The 16,898-nt window shown below is 41.3% G+C and overlaps 3 protein-coding genes across 3 annotated transcripts in view; 2 read left to right on the top strand and 1 right to left on the bottom strand.

Moving 5' to 3' along the window:
* LOC109474322 overlaps window positions 1-3,118 on the top strand; it is a 4,319-nt gene extending 1,201 nt beyond the window's left edge. The window contains exon 4 of the mRNA XM_019774610.1: window positions 5-3,118. Coding sequence (XP_019630169.1) covers window positions 5-2,562 — 2,558 coding nt within the window. The 3' untranslated portion in view covers window positions 2,563-3,118. The remainder of the gene's footprint in view (window positions 1-4) is intronic.
* The window catches only part of LOC109474324 (extended synaptotagmin-2-like), a 72,268-nt gene that overhangs the window by 23,465 nt on the left and 31,905 nt on the right, over window positions 1-16,898 (bottom strand). The window contains exons 11-15 of the mRNA XM_019774612.1: window positions 10,780-10,865; window positions 10,472-10,520; window positions 10,199-10,288; window positions 6,604-6,690; window positions 3,125-3,199 (exon numbers count right to left, since the gene is read on the bottom strand). Coding sequence (XP_019630171.1) covers window positions 3,125-3,199; window positions 6,604-6,690; window positions 10,199-10,288; window positions 10,472-10,520; window positions 10,780-10,865 — 387 coding nt within the window. The remainder of the gene's footprint in view (window positions 1-3,124; window positions 3,200-6,603; window positions 6,691-10,198; window positions 10,289-10,471; window positions 10,521-10,779; window positions 10,866-16,898) is intronic.
* Window positions 11,802-16,243, top strand: LOC109474320. The gene is given in 5 exon segments (XM_019774609.1): window positions 11,802-12,603; window positions 13,004-13,071; window positions 13,492-13,598; window positions 13,712-16,102; window positions 16,105-16,243. Coding segments are annotated over 5 exon segments (3,330 nt in total). The 5' UTR covers window positions 11,802-11,892; the 3' UTR covers window positions 16,158-16,243.

Below are 16,898 nucleotides of genomic sequence, written 5' to 3'. Positions count from 1 at the left end.
GTACATGATGAGGACGACCCATGTGTCAGAGAGATAGAGGCAAAACGAGCTCAGGCTGTCAGGCAGTTGTTTGAGAAAATTGCACAACAAAGGAAGGAGTTCATCAGCCTGCTTGTAGAAGAGTGTATTGGGTTAATGGGTCCCCCTCCCTGTAAGTATGCCCTGATAGGTTTGGGTTCACAGGCCACAGGACTGGTAACTCCATACTCAGACCTGGAGTTTGCCATCTTGGAAGAGAAAGAAAGTGAAGAATGTCTTGTGTATTTCCGAAACCTCACCCACTATCTACACCTCAAGGTGGTCAACCTGGGAGAAACCATTCTCCCAGCACTGGGAATAAAATCTCTCAATGACTTCTACTCTGAGAACCCACTTGACAACTGGTACTATGACTCTGTTACACCTCGTGGGTTTGCATTTGACGGTTCCATGCCAAAGGCAAGCAAGACTCCACTGGGCAGGCAGGGAACTAAGAACAAACCACCCAGTGAACTCATCTGCACACCAGTAAACATGGCTTCAAAACTAGAGAAGGATGTCACATTGTACTGGCAAGGATATCATCTTGCAAGTATCTTGAAAAATCCATGCCTGATAGCAGGGGACCAGGATTTGATTGACACATACATGGACATCACAGAGAAGATACTGCAAGCTGATGGGGGCAAAATGGCTCAACAACTGGCACAGGAGACGCATAAGGAAAACAACAACATGTACAATGATGAAAGATCCCTCACAGCAAGGCTAATTGATGTAAAGAAAGAAATCTATCGTTTCCCAGCACTAGCAGTGGACTGCTTGGCACTGTCCTCAGGCATTAAACCTACATGTGCCACAATTTGGGAGAGAATAGCAGAAATGGAAAAGCAACAAGTGATCAGTCCCAACAATGCACACCACCTGACAGTGCTTACCAGCATCTCAGCAGAACTCAGGCTCAGAACATACATGGCAAATGGTGGACAGAAAGAAAACCTGTCAGCTATGGCCTCAATGGAAGCAATGCTAAGTCAACAGAAATCATCCCAACAGACAAATGATGAAACACAAACAAATGCTTTGAGTCTGAAACCAGTCTTTCATGTGCCAAACGAAACTCAGCTTTTCAGGTACTTTTTCACATCAGTCCCTCTTAAACGGGTTTTGTCTGAATGGTCTGGCGATAAACCAACTCTAACTTCATTCCCAGTTTTCTACAACAGTTCTCTATACGTGCAAGGAACCATGTACCATGAGCTCTGTAAATACAGGCTGGCTATCGGCTGCTATAATGAAGCTCTGGTGAATCATGAAGATGAACTCACTGTGACTGAGCAAATCGACATCTTCAACAAGCTTGGTCCTGCACATCACCAGATAGGACAGTATGAAATGTCTGTTAGCTGTAATGAACTGGCACTGGAAAATTACAGAAAACTCCATGGTGAGAACGCAGAACATCCTCATATTGCTGGGATATACAGCAACCTGGGTGTGACGTTTGCCACCAACGGTGATCACAGAAAGGCAATTGGCTACTTTGAACAGGCACTCCAAATGTACAGGAGTATCTATGGTCAGGGTACAGAACATCCTGACATCGCCACCTCACTCAACAACTTGGGAGGAGCCTGGAATCACCTTGGTGATTACAGGAAAGCAATCAGCTACTTTGAAGAGGCACTGCAGATGTACAAGACTGTCCATGGACCAAGTACAGAACATCCTAGTATTGCGCTCTCATTCAACAACCTGGGGTCAGCTTGGGGTGATCTGAAAGATCACAAAAAAGCAATCAGCTACCATGAACAGGCACTGTTGATGTACAGGGGTGTCTATGGTCCAAGTACAGCACATCCAAGCATTGCTGTGTCACTTAACAACCTGGGGGAAGCCTGGAGTAACCTGGGTGATCACAGAAAAGCAATCAGCTACCATGAACAGGCACTGGAGATGCGTAGGAGTATCTTTGGTCAGGGTAAAGACCATCCTGACATTGCCAACTCACTGAACAACCTGGGGACAGCCTGGCACCATCTGGGTAACTACACCAAGAGACTCAACTACCATGAACAGGCACTGCAGATGTACAAGAGTGTCTATGGTCAGACTAAAGCACATCATGACATCGCTGTGTTACTCAACAACCTGGGGGAAGTCTCAAGTGCTCTGGGTGATCACAAGAAAGCAGCCAGCTACCATGAACAGGCACTGGAGATGCGCAGGACTATCTATGGCGAGACCACAGCACATCCTGAAATTGCCAAGTCACTCAGCAAACTGGGGTTGAGCTGGGAGAAACTTGGTGATTACAGGAAATCGTTCAGCTACCTTGAAGAGGGAGTGCGGATGTGTAGGAACGTTACTGGTCCAGATTCTACAACACCTACCGAGATTGCCACGACACTCAACACCCTGGCTATGGGCTGGTATCACTTACTCGGTGATCGCGAGAAGGCACTCAGTCTCTGTCAGGATGCTTTGGCCATGGCTAGAGAGATCTATCCCCAAGACAACACTCTAATACAGACAATCGAGAACACCCTGGACAATATTGGTCCAGGACAGGCAGAACAGTAACTGTTGTAGCACTAGTTTGCCCCAGATGTTCAGATTTGTGAACATACTGTACGTGTATGTTTTTTTTTTTGTTTTCTTTTAACGCCCATCATGATAATGATCATTCTGGCTGAGCAAAGTAAAGGAAGTCGTTTAAAGTAGCTTTCCCAAGAGCACAAGGTTGGTGACATGGCAGGATTCGAACCTGTGACCTCTTGGTTCTGAGCCGAATGCTCTGCTGTTATGCCACACGACCCCATGCCTGGGTAGAGAAAAAGTACCCTGACATACAGTAACAGTTGCTAAGCTGTGGAACCTTCATTTACAAGCAATTTGCTACTTTTTAAATTCATGAAAAATTTATTTGTGTAAAAAAATATTCATAATAATCCTGAAAATATGGGGCTAAGCAGTACTTCGAATTTTCACCTCTCAAAATCAGTGGCACAGACGACATCATCATCGTAACAAAATTAAGCTACAGGAAAAACGTGGACTGAGAAAAACCCTATGAATGATTACTGAATGTTGTGAATGGAAAGTATTGCAAAATGGAGGAGACTGAACATGACCTTGAACTGACCTTGGTTTTCCAATGTTTCTGAGCGACGGACAGTTCCACATACGGGTTGGGGTCACTGCCAGACTTCTTCACTGTCTAGAAAACAACAGGTCAAAAAAAAATGTTACTGACATCAAAACAGTTGGATCATGTCCACAACAAAACTAGCCTCTACCAGGCTTCAGGAAGCGGCTGGAAAGAGTAGAAATTGGCCAAGTAGAGAGAGATAACATGGCAGGGGAGTTGGTCCACTAGATACAGCTTGTCGGCATTGTCCTTTTTGGATAACGTTTTTCTGTACTTCAGGTGCAGCAAACTGTTTTCTCCAGCGGACCAACTCCCCCGGCATGTTATCTCTCTATTTGGCTGATTTCTATTCTTTCCAGCCGCCTCCCGAAGCCTGTTGGAGGCTACAACAAAAGTATTGCTGTCAAGGACTGATCTAAACAAACAAGCTGACTATACAAAGGACATTATTGCCAAACAAATAACCTGACAGGAGTAGTCGTTTTGCCTCAGACTACAATTATACACAAATACAGCAGAATGTGATAAAGATATTAGCCAGGTATGTAATACTATATGTGTTTTCCTGACTTTACTAAGTGGTAAACATGACTGTAGATTTGTAAGAAGCCTAGAGAAGCTTAACCATAGTTATCAGGACACAGTCAGCAGGAAAAATGAAGGAAGCCCCTAAATTAGAATAATATTGCAGCCCTAAATAGATGCTTTCTGTGGAAAAAGAGAACTTGTTATTACTGAGATCACCTAGTAAGTTTAAGAACAAAGCTACATTGTTCTGTGTCATAAGTTAAATGTACTGAATCAGACAATATGTTAGACCTTCAGAGTTGTACAATCAGAGAGAAAAGCACCTAAATTAGACCTGCAGCCTTAAGAAAAGGATTCCTGTGGAAAGACAACAACATTTGAAAGAAAGTTATTCAGAGTTTACAGGATTAGAAAAAAGCCAGACAACTGTGTCAGTAAGACTAGTCACAGTCCTCCTGAGCTGCCCATTGAATAGAAAACATCACCTTCAGTTGTCAGATCGAGAGAACCTTTGATGAAACTTATGGTACTAGTAACGGTGTTAGGCACTGAAACATACATTTTGTACCACCTGAAACCCTTATGCTAGAATGTACATTGTTTTAACTGAAAGGTTGTGTAATGTATTATTTGTAAAGATTGTTAAAGTAATGTATCTGTTGTATCTTAGTACAATACATGGAATTAATCACTGTTTAATGTAATTTATGAAATCAGACATGATAACCTAACAGTGCTGTGTGTTATGATATAATTTCATTATTTCTGACATGTTTAATCTGTATATAATCTGACATTATTAGCACAGAAAAAGACACATCAAAAGCACATTGGAGCACCCTTCACTAAATGGAAAATACAAGTAGGACTGGAAAAAGTTATGATTGTTCTATCAACTTACTGCAGTTAGACTGTATTCAATATTGAAAACCAGGACATATTTCATTGTGGTTCATGCACTCAACACTGACTTTCAACTGGTCTCTTCTCCAGACATCACCATTTAATTTACTTAAGACTTAGTAGACAAACAAGTTCAAGTTAGACAATAATTCTAACCTTCTCCCTGTTGCCTAACCTTGTAACCAATGGAGAATTGGTAGCAAAAGACCAAACAACAACTTCAGTATGCTAAAGGTTAAAAGTTGCAAAAACACATTTCCCTCAGTCCCACAGTCTGCTAAAGTGAGAATGGTTAGAGACAGTCAGTTAGGGTACTAGTAGGTACATGTAAGATGACACCTTGTAGTTCCAGCCACATGAAACATGATATGGGTTATATGAAACATGATACAGGTTATGTAAGATGATACAGGTTATGTAAGATGATCTGTATGGATTACCAGTCTGGGGATACTGCGGCCTTGCCATGTGTTCTTTAGCAAACCTGGCATCTTGGAGAAAAAAGGGTGACAACAGAAAAAGACCATCAGTGCAAAGCAGTGAATTTATTCAATAAGTGTTTAGTAAGTGCATGGTGAAAAAATACCATCTAACAAATGTCACCTCTCATAATTCCGTTAGTGCCTAATGTACCCAAGTTTGCCACATAAATAAAAGACAGCTTTCAACATGTAGTACTACACAGTAAATACCCGAAGTTTGGATACCTCGCAGATTCTCTACATTCACTGAATGAAGAAGTAAACTCATCAACTTGTTCATTCATTCATTTGTTCACTCACTCTGCTCTTAACACCACCTAGATCTGCACCTTAGACCACACTAACAGGTAAGCACACTACAGCAGGGGGAATCTTAGGCAAACAATGAAGGTCTGGATGGAAATCTGCAGATGTAAGAAGCAAGGATGGACTTCCAACTATACTGTATCCAGAACAGTACCCTGCCTATCTCTAGTTCTGTGCCTGAATGGGTTAAGGTTAGGATCAGGCACGGTTCTGGGTAGTCTCTATTGTATCCAGAACTGTGCCTATCTAGTTCTGTGCCTGAATGGGTTAGGGTTAGGATCAGGCACGGTTCTGGATAGTCTTGATCATATCCAGAACTAGTACCTATCTAGTTCTATGCCTGGATGGGTTAGGGTCAGGCAGTCATCTCTGGAAAGTCCCTGTGTGTCCATGACATTCAATGTAGATTTGCCCCAGGCATAGTTCTTGATATGCATGGACTATCCAGAACCGTGCCATTCTAAACAAAGCACAGTTCTGGATACAACAAGTTGCATGACATGTATGTATACACATGTAGCTGCTTAAGGAAGTGGAAGAAGAATGTCTAAGAAGCTGTTTTAAGAAGCTGATGAGAAGGGAAGGGAGCCGGCAAAATTGTTTGAGAAAACTTACGAGGAACCCTTTCCTGTCAGAAGGCTTTCAGAAAAAGACGAACACAAAAAAAAACGATCATCTTGATTCATGATTTGCAACTATAATCATTTAAAAACATAAATAAACAGAAGAGAGACATAGCCAAGAAATCTTCAGAAGAATTTCCAAGAGAAATGTCTAAACTACACTTAATTTGTTTGTATAATTGAATGTGTATGACTACTAGAGATAGAAAAGAGCAGAGACAAAGAGACAGTCACGTTCACAATTTCTTTCTCAGGCCACACCAATGTGTTTTAATGGATCTCAGACACTTTAAAACAAACAAAAAATTGTCAAGAGTACAAGATGAACAGAGAACTGAGAGGAAACTGGAATCTGACTACATTTACTCCTCTACAACAATATCAGGATAAAGACTTTCCCTTCAAATCTACCAATCCTTAAGTTTGTATTAATTTTCAGAAATCTACTGGAAATCCAAGAGACATTGGGGTGGCCTTACTGCATAATACTAATAAAAACTTACTGTATACATGTTTATCCTTCATACCTAGAAAGCTACTATAAGACGTTAAACTTTACTAATCCTGACACCTTTACACCTTAGCAAGAAAGCTGTACTTTTGTTTGTTTGTTTGTTTGTTTGTTTCTTACCGGCAAGTTCTTGGCTGAGTCCACACGGACGACCAGCAGCGCAGACGACAAGGCGTCAGCATCGGCAATCCTCTTCACCTTCTCCATCTGATCAAGACTCTGCAAGGAAGGAGGACAACGTCTTAGACAGTCTTCAGCTTTGTCTTAGGTTTGCTTCATGTCTTGTATCATCAAAGAACCAGATAATACATTTTGTAGATGGAAGTTACACATCCAGGTAATGAGATACACAAGAAAAATTTCTCAAGCCACATTTTAAAGATGGCTGACTATTAATAAATTGTTTTCTTGTGCCTACTTTTAAAGTTGGGTGTAAGACAAAAAAGAGTCTTCATAGTTTCCATCAGCATCCTTAAGTCTCAAAGTATGTCTGAGATGATACATGACATGAACAAACTTTAAATCATGATTCAAAACACATACAGCACAGGGGTTGTCTCCAACATTTCCCAAAAGGTATTGTTCTATAGAGAACAAGGTGAAACTTTGAGAACAACCTCTGCACAGCCCTAAGATGTAGCAAACGTGCAAAACAGAAGTAACAGTACACCAGAATGCAGGGATGTCTGGATCTGGTTCATTTTTCCATTCCTATAGTGAAAACACTCAGCACTCATCAACTCTTCAACATGGCAGGCAAAATACACAAAAGCACACAGACAAGAACTTGGTCACTGACAAAAGATATTTTCAAACATCGAAAAGAGACAAAACAACAAAGCAAAGCAGGTTCATCCATGTCGTATCAAGCAAAAAACGCTTCAAAAAGTATTGTACATGTCACATGTCATATGTTTATTGTGAATTTTCATCAATTTTGTAATCTTCACAAGACCAGTTTTCAGTTGAAATGTGCACATAATTCTCCCACATCTGTCTTCCAGAAAACTCCATGCATGCAAATATACTGTTCCTGTGCTATCCACACACTGTATAAAGGCATCCAATGCGATTTCAGAGCAGCAAAACTTTTAGCAAGTACTCTGAATAAGGCAATCTTTGTGATATTGACACATACTGATTCACATTAGCACGTTTGAGTCAGTATGTCATATCTAAGGCATTTAAAACTGCAGAAACAAGCCCCAAGAGGAGTCCTTTCTTTTCTGGGAGGTACCCTAAAAATCACCCATGGGCCCTTTCAGGGTGACAATATATATTGGGACAGTGTGGTTTCAACTCAGTATGTAGATAAATGACTGGAATATTCGCTTTGAAAAATCAGAGTTCCAAGCCCTAAAATCTGCACTGGATGCCTTTAATATAATTCTATCATCCACAAATAAATTCTCCCAAGCGTTGGCACATAAACACACACGGGGCTAACCCGGTCTCCTGCACGCCTCCTTCCCAGCATGCCATGCTGTGTAACCATGGTTACCGCTGTCCAAACAACCAATAAGGGAGCGTTAAAATCTTTTCCGCCTTTGCCTGGCGTCTGATAGATGATCACAGAAGTAAACATGCTGGAGTCAAGCAATACCTGTTCCCATCTACCCAGTACAGTTCTCTTCTGCATACAGTACGATCTTTTAAAACTGTTAACAAATTATTTGCAATTATTTAGGCCTCCTCATAAGCATTTTTATGCTTCCGGCTTCCCTGCACTGTTACATTTCATTTCTATTTTCTTGTATTTGTATTGTTACATTTTGTTTTAAAGTGCGAAATAAACTGAAACTGCACTGGCCTGGTCTTAATCATGTTAGTTTCACAGAAGTCCAGAATGTTTTACCCTTTGAAATGTCTTTCCAAATGTAAATGCCAACCAGGATAGGTTTCCTCAGTGTAGTTTTGTAGTTTGGTTAACAGACTGGAAAATAATTCTTCAAAACTTTCCATGAATGATGAATGAGGACAACAGCCAAAGTACTGAAGTGCCCCCTGTCAACTGATGTGAAAACTGCAGCTAAACAACTTTTCGGGGAAGTTTTCAGGGCTTGAACAACTTTTTCTGCTAAAACGTTTTAAATTAGTAAAAAAATGTTGTAGGAATGAGTCTGTATGCAGGAGAGAGTAGACTGGTATCATGTCAGTTTGTTTGTTTGTTTGTTTGTGTCTGTTACCACGGCTACCTCGTCGAGCCTTCCCCGCAGCGTATCGGGCAGCCCCTGTCCTGCGAGGTGGAAGGTTTTAGTGTACATGGCTTCCATCACGTTGCTGTGCCTCAGGTCCCGCAATCGGTCTCTCCAACGTTCTATATACTACAGACACACACACACAGGCCACAGTCTTAACCTACAAGCAAGGCTCTAGCCAGCACCCGTTTTTTTCCATTCGTTGCAGGAATTCATAAACTTTGTGCCGAGTGATGGAAAAATTTCTACACCAATCCGTCAACCTTGACGGACAAAACTGACAAAAAACTTGGGTAAAAATATAAAAACATCCAAACGATAACCGACAACCACTCTTAGCCTCTCTAAAAGTGGAAAATAGATTGAGGAGTGCTTTTAAAGTCTTGAAAATCCAAATTTTGCGTCCCAACACCACATAGAATGCGAGCACTCTCCTCCCAGGTCCAAACGTGAACCTGGGCTGACAGAAAAAGATTTTGAGCTGGCTAGAGCCCTGCCCCAAACCCCCAAAACTAGAAACTTTAACGTAACATTTGCAAAGCAAAATGCATAATGTTTACCTTCACATGGCCTAGCCCAGCAAACTACTGCTCTGTTTATTCTTACTCAAAAATATGTGGTGACTATCCTTTCTAACTCTATTCTTGCTACATAAGGTAACCTAACACCAAAGGGTGTCTGCTACATGAACAGTTTCCATGGTGACAGACGTCTGGTCCAGATCATTGACCTTATTTGTTTGGAGAAGAAGAAGAAGAAACAGAGCAAAACAATATGTTTTTTGTGTGAAGGTAAACATAATCATTCTGTACATAATATATATTTGATAGCATCCATAGTATCACATTTTTGTTGCCTGAACCAAAAAGCATCCCTCATTGTTTTAAATTAAATAAAACTTACCGATGAAGTTAAGGTTGGGTGCAGGCATCACAAAGCAAGCAGAATCCGCAGCGTAGCACCGTTGGTGATCAGAGCACAGGATTCATTAGTTCATTGGCATTTCTACATTCTACAAATCATTTCACGTCAATCAAAGCAAATTAGTACAAAATATGCAACAATTACAGAGCATATCAATTACAGAATTGACCATTGCAGCACAAATTTGATGGTTTTAAGTATATAATCATGACAAATTGAATCAAAACTGATATTCAGAAATGCATCGTTACTACATCGTAGCCACAATAGAGAGTACAAATGCAAGAAAATACACCATCTACAGTCATGTAATATGCAAATGTACAAGATTTTTTGCATGCACTTTGGCAAAATGCAGGTTCTTTACTCTGAATTGGAGAAAAAAACTCCAGACAATGAAATATTTTAGCAGTACAAAAAGTTGTTCCAAAATCCAGCAAATCATTCAGTTTAATTCCTCCTTATCCCCTCAAAAGCCTTTAATTAAACCCTAATTAAACTATAGTTTCCTGACTTATGCCTTTCATTGTGATCATCACAGCCATAGCGAGAGCACAGCCTGCAGTACGTTAGTGATCAGGCAGGGGGCATACCTTATCCAGCGCCTCCATCTGTGAGCTCAGGCTGAGCCACGACATCCGCAGGTGCACCTGTCCCGTCGTCGCATCCTCCAACGGCAACCACTAAACAAACAAACAAACAAACAAACAAACACATTACACAACATGAAGAGCACTTCCGCGGACTCTCAATTAAGGCATCCAAAATTTCAGGGCAGCAAAACAAAAAGTATGCTTAATGTGGAAATCTGTATGATACTGTACAATATAAAATTATCAAAGAGAAAACCAGGAAATATAACTCACCATATCACTGAATCCCATCTTCACCACTTCTGAGATGCTCACAGCAGCACTACCAACAAAACACAAAATCAAAAAATTAACAAATATGGAGCAAGGATCCTACAAATGCAAAAACTACCATTTATGTATCTCACCATTACAATGATTTATCCAAATTCACTGTAGGATTATGTCTGCAAAGCTATTTGGGCCATATTGTCAACCTTGCATGTACAAACTTTACACATATTTGTTTGAGCTCAATTCACAAATCATGACAAAAACACAGCTGAACAAAACTGAATAACTGTTGTAAAAGTGCAGCTCACTTTCCCAGTGGGTCGTCCTTACTGCCAGGGTCCTCATCAAACATGTTGACCTGCATCGTTTGTCCTTCCAACTGGTCCACTACAGCCTGTAGGAGGGGAGAAACATGATAATCATAAGTATAACTAACATGTACTGGCATATCAGATAATTATACAACCATACATCCGCAGGACCTGGTGACATTAGTGGTGGGAATTATCAGATATCGTGTATAAACAGGTCTGTCTAAATCTCAACTGGATTAACTCAAATCAATTAGTTGAGATTGAAATCAATCCAGTCTACCCAGTTTGCTGAGAGAAAACATGAATTTGTACATGTTCCCATGCCCATATGTGTGGCGTTCACCGGGGCCAATGAACCATGGTGTAAACATATCAGGTTACATAACACACTGCCTTTCAGTCCATGGTCGCTGTGAGGCACATGCATGTTGATGCAGGTAGGCATGACATAATGGAAAGTCCCGGAACTGACGCAGTAAAACGCAGGGAAAATCCAGAACTCTCACCAGTACAGGGAGGAACTGACAAGTCTCTACTGAGGCAAGACCGCAGATTTGTGGAGTCTCAAACATCCAGGTGAGATTTAGACACCTCTGCTGTTTACCATGAAAGGTTACAGACTGTATTATTGAGAAGGGGGATGGTTTGTATCCAGTGGCATGGGGGAGGGTCATGGAACACATTTTTGGCCGGTGTGTGTGTGTGGGTGTGGGTGACTGGATGGCAATTGGAACGTCAGTTTTTTACGTTCGAAGGGGGAGGGGGGGGGGGATTTGTTGGCCTGGGGGGATTAGGTCTATGGGAAGTTCAACCCTCTTGGAACTAGCTATAGGACCTACTGAACTAAGGGCAGGTTTTGTTTATGGTCACCAGCCCTCCCCCCTCCCGATAACTATAAGGCAGTCCTTCACAAGGGCTACAGGGGTTTGGCCATTTTATGCTCATTCATTTTTTCTCTTCTTCAGGTTAATCATGGGGACAATGGTCAGACCAGCACGGAGGCTGCAGCACTTTGAGTTGTGCATCGAGCTTCAAAATAACCAAGAAGCCATTTCTCCTGATGTAACGAGTGTACTAGTAGTCCGAAATATTTTGATATTTGGACGCATGGATAATTCTGTGGAGGTAGAACTCTTGAAACTTCATGCAGACAGGGACAGAGTCTGCTTTGCTCATGCACTGAGAGAAGCTATTGGTGATGATGATCCCTTGATGGAGGTAGAGGTCCTGAAAAGTCTTGGAGACTTGCGTCTTGAGGAAGCCAAGCTCAGTAAAGATTCAGTAGAGTTTGACAAGGCTGCTGCCCTGTATGCTGCTGCCTTACTGCGCTGCAAAGATCCAGACATGAAACAAACACTTGAAGATGAACTTGAACACTCAAAACTTTGCAGACAACTGCTGCAGGGGTACAGTCCACAGTATCAGTGGTCACAGGACCACTGCAGCTCTGCTGATAATAGTGTCTTAAGGGTGGCAGAGATTTGTGACTTATTGGACAAAAGTATAGGCATATCCCAGTGTGCAATTGAACAAACTTACACAGAAACATTGGTTACAGCAATAACAATTCAGGATATGTACTTGGAGCTTGAAATTCTAAAATCTCTCGGTGATTTCTACCTTGAGAAAGGCAAGAAAATGAAGTGCAAGAACATGAAGTGCATTCGCCAGCTTTGCAAGGCAGGTAGCATGTACTACAAGGCCCTGACAAAATGTGAGGACCATGATACAAAACAGGTTCTGACGCACCGAATAGCATACACAAAACAGAGATGGATCTGGCCAGTATTGGACAAGCTCGTGGAGGCATTCAGAAGGGTAAGTCAATATTTTAACCAGGTTACGCAAGCAAGGTTGCCTTAAATTTGAATATTGTATAATCATCACAAAATATTCCTTTGATATAAGTACTAAACGTCTTTAATTCAAATATATCGTAATACAAATTTAAAGGATGGCATCTTGAGGACAATCATTGTCGGAAGCATCTTACAATTGCAATTGCCCGCTCTGGAGACGCCATTTTCAATACTATGTCACAATTTTTCAAATCCATACAATTATTTCTAAGAAAGAAACATCTTCTTATGGAATTTATTACAAAATTGTCATCCCAATCCTAGACTCATGTGATGAACGCAATAAAACATTTCTTCATGGTTGTTGTTAGGATATTCTAATGCTTGTGAAATGGTTAACGAGTGTAATTATTTTGCAGCACCAATTAGAGACCTTCCTAAAAGCTGACATTACTGCATACAAAAAACTCAGCCCTGATGAAGCAAGGTGGGAAATTTTCAGTCTTAGAAATCATTTAAATTCCAAGTCTTAAGAATAATCTGCTTTGTACATATTTGATTAGATTATGATGCAGATTGTGGGCATACCCCCGGTATTAATCAAATAAAAAATAACAGTAGTTCTAGAATTTTAAACAGAGCGTTCAAAATACCTCATGGGTTACCCAGATGTACTGCACACCCATACAATGTTGTTTGTCTACATGTACCTTACAAAATTAATTCAGGTAGCCAAGAATTTTGAATGTCTTTAACATTTAATGATCAATCAGCCCCTGAAATTATTGAAAGTTTTAGTTTTGCATCTTAGGTTCATGTGGACTTTCTCTAAACCACGAAAGCCTTCATGTGACACACACCACCTAGTCACTTTCTTCCTTCACTTTGGAATTCTTCTTTCATTCAGTCTTTACACAGACCACCTTAAGAAGGGAGACTCCTCCCTTGCCAGATCAGACCTGGACTCAGCAGAGCAGCACTTTGCAGCTGCACTCAAGATTGTACATGTGAGAGGTGAGAGAAAAACTCAAGGTATCAAAATTTGAAGGAAATATTGGAGAGGATTCTTCTCTGCTGTGACCATTTTTTGTCCAGATTAATATTTGAACCTCCTTTCTTCTCCACAGACCCCACAGCCCAGCAGTACCAGAGAGAGGTGGAGCCCCTGTGCAAGTTGGGGGATGTCTACAGTAAGCGAGGTCAGCAGACGGGAGACGGGGGAGACTTTGTCAAAGCAGCAGCACTCTACAATGCAGCAATAGCCAGGTCACAGGATCAAGTCCTCAATTGTAACTTAGCAACAACTATTAGTGAAGTAGAGAAGTCATTTCTCAAATTTACCTTAGGCATTCATAGCAATGTTAGCCAAGATGACACAGAAAAACACAAGAAACAGCTGAAGGAGATGCGGGACCAGATCAAGCTGGAGATGGAAACCATTGACCAGCAGCTGGATCCCTATGTACATGATGAGGACGACCCATGTGTCAGAGAGATAGAGGCAAAACGAGCTCAGGCTGTCAGGCAGTTGTTTGAGAAAATTGCACAACAAAGGAAGGAGTTCATCAGCCTGCTTGTAGAAGAGTGTATTGGGTTAATGGGTCCCCCTCCCTGTAAGTATGCCCTGATAGGTTTGGGTTCACAGGCCACAGGACTGGTAACTCCATACTCAGACCTGGAGTTTGCCATCTTGGTAGAAGAAGAAAGTGAAGAATGTCTTGTGTATTTCCGTAACCTCACACACTATCTACACCTCAAGGTGGTCAACCTGGGAGAAACCATTCTCCCAGCACTGGGAATAAAATCTCTCAATGACTTCTACTGTGACAAGCCATGGTTACTTAAGGACTGGTACTATGACTCTGTTACACCACGTGGGTTTGCATTTGATGCCTCCATGCCAAAGGCAAGCAAGAATCCACTGGGCAGGCAGGGAACTATGAACAAACCACCCAGTGAACTCATCTGTACACCTGAAAACATGGCTTTAAAACTACAAAATGATGTCACACTATACCTGAAGGAAGGATATCACCTTGCCAGTATCTTGAGAAACCCATGCCTGATAGCAGGGGACCAGGATTTGATTGAAACGTACATGGTCATCACAGGGAAGATACTGCAAGCTGATGGGGGCAAAATGGCTCAACAACTGGCACTGGAGATACTGAAGGAAAACATCAAAAGCTACAGTAACGATACAGTGTTAGCAATGCTAATCGATGTAAAGAAAGAACTTTATCGTTTCCCAGCTGTGTTAGTTGACTGCTTGGCACTGTTTTCAGGCATCATACCTACCACAGTTTGGGAGACAATAGAAGAAATGGAAAACCAACAAAAGATCAGCCCCAACAATGCACACCACCTGACAGTGCTTACCAGCATCTCAGCAGAACTCAGGCTCAGAACATACATGGCAAATGGTGGACAGAAGGAAAACCTGTCAGCTTTGGCCTCAATGGAAGCAACAATGCATGAACACAACTCTTCCGTACACACCAATGAAAACATTACAAAGGCACTGAAACCAGTTTTCCATCTACCAAGTGAAAAACAACTTTTCAGGTACTACCATACAGCAGTCCCCCTTAAATGTTTTTTATTTGAAGGTTCTGGAGAGAAGTCAGCTATAAAATCATCAGCCGCTTTTTACGATAATTCTTCAAAAGTACAAGGAATGATGTATTCTAAGCTATGCAAGTTCCAGCTTGCTATCAGGTATTTCCACAAGGCCTTAGAGGAATCTAGAGATGAAGATAGTAAAAAAGTGGACATACTCAGGAATCTTGGTGATGCTGTGTGTATGTTGGGTGATTACCAAAAAGCTATTAGCTACTACAAACAGGCATTACAGATATATAGGAGTATCTATGGTCAGACTAAAGCACATCCGCACATTGCCAGCTTACTCAACAGCCTGGGTTTAGCCTGGAATGACCTGGGTGATTACAGAAAAGCACTAAGTTACCATGAACAGGCACTGCAGATGCACAGGTGTATCTATGGTCAGACTGCAGAACATCCTAACATTGCTACCTCACTCAATAACCTAGGTGTCACTTGGCGTTACCTAGGTGACTACAAAAAAGCAATCAGCTACCTCGAACAGGCACTGCAGATGGCATGGGAATATTGTATGTCTCCTGTTTCTGTTAAGGAAGCTTTTCCTGACAAAAGAATTGCTGAATCACTAGTTAACCTGGGGTCAGCCTGGGGCCATCTCGGTGATCACAGAAAAGCAATTGACTATCATGAAAAGGGACTACTGATATACAGGAGTATGTATGGTCAGGCTACAGCACATCCTGTCATTGCCATATCATTTAACCAAATAGGGTTTGCCTGGATTCACCTGGGTGATTACAAAAGAGCTATTAGCTACCATGAACAGGCACTGCAAATATATAAGAATATGTATGGTCAGGGAACAGCACATCCTCACATTTTCAAATCACTCTATAATCTAGGATCAGCCTGGCACCACCTGGGTGATTACAGGAAAGCAATCAGCTACTATGAACAGGCATTGCAGATGCGCAGGAGTATCAATGGTCAGAATACGGTGCATTCTGACTTTGCCAACTTACTAAAAAACATAGGTGGAGCCTGGTGTCAACTTGGCGATCACAGAAAAGCCATCAGTTTCTTCCAAAAAGCCTTAGTTATGGCAAGGCAGACTGACTCTCAGGACGAAAAGTTGATAAAAGCAATGGAATTTCTTATTGCCTTTCTCAAAGGTGTCATCCAAATCTGCAAAATGTAGGCCTTCATGTTGATGTAAATGTTTGTAAAGTAAATCAGGTTCCTTGAATGTGAGTTTGTACCAATCATATTTCTACTGAAACAGAAGATTGTGTCTTCCAGAACTTTAAACATCAACTCTGTAATTAGGGATTTACTGTTCATATTAACTGTCTAGTTCTCCATACAGGTTTAGTGTATGTAGAATGTGAATAAATTTTGATTTTTTGTTTGAGTGTGCAAATGTACAATATATGTGGAAGTCTATACACCAGGCTATAATATAAGAGCAGGGACAGTTTGGAAGTTAGGGAAACAGGCAAACACTCAGGCTAACAGATGCACCTAGCAGAGGAGGGGTTTCCAGTGCTAGTGGTACTGTATCACACAAGGGAAATGAGGGGACAATTTATGGAATTAGATAGATTTCTCTGGTTGCTAAACAAAACCAGCTGTGATGGATTTCTGACAGATTTCTGCCAGATCAATGCTACAACTCAGTACTGTTGAATAGCGGAATAAAAAATGTGTAAGTTGGTTGTGATGTCATGTTTTGTCGCCTCAATTCTTGTT

The sequence above is a fragment of the Branchiostoma belcheri genome, unplaced genomic scaffold, assembly GCF_001625305.1.
Source record: "Branchiostoma belcheri isolate BF01 breed outbred unplaced genomic scaffold, Haploidv18h27 scaffold300, whole genome shotgun sequence".
Classification (NCBI taxonomy): Eukaryota; Metazoa; Chordata; class Leptocardii; order Amphioxiformes; family Branchiostomatidae; genus Branchiostoma; species Branchiostoma belcheri.
The sequence above is the reverse complement of the archived record's forward strand: the minus strand, read 5'-3'. Positions and strand labels throughout refer to the sequence as shown.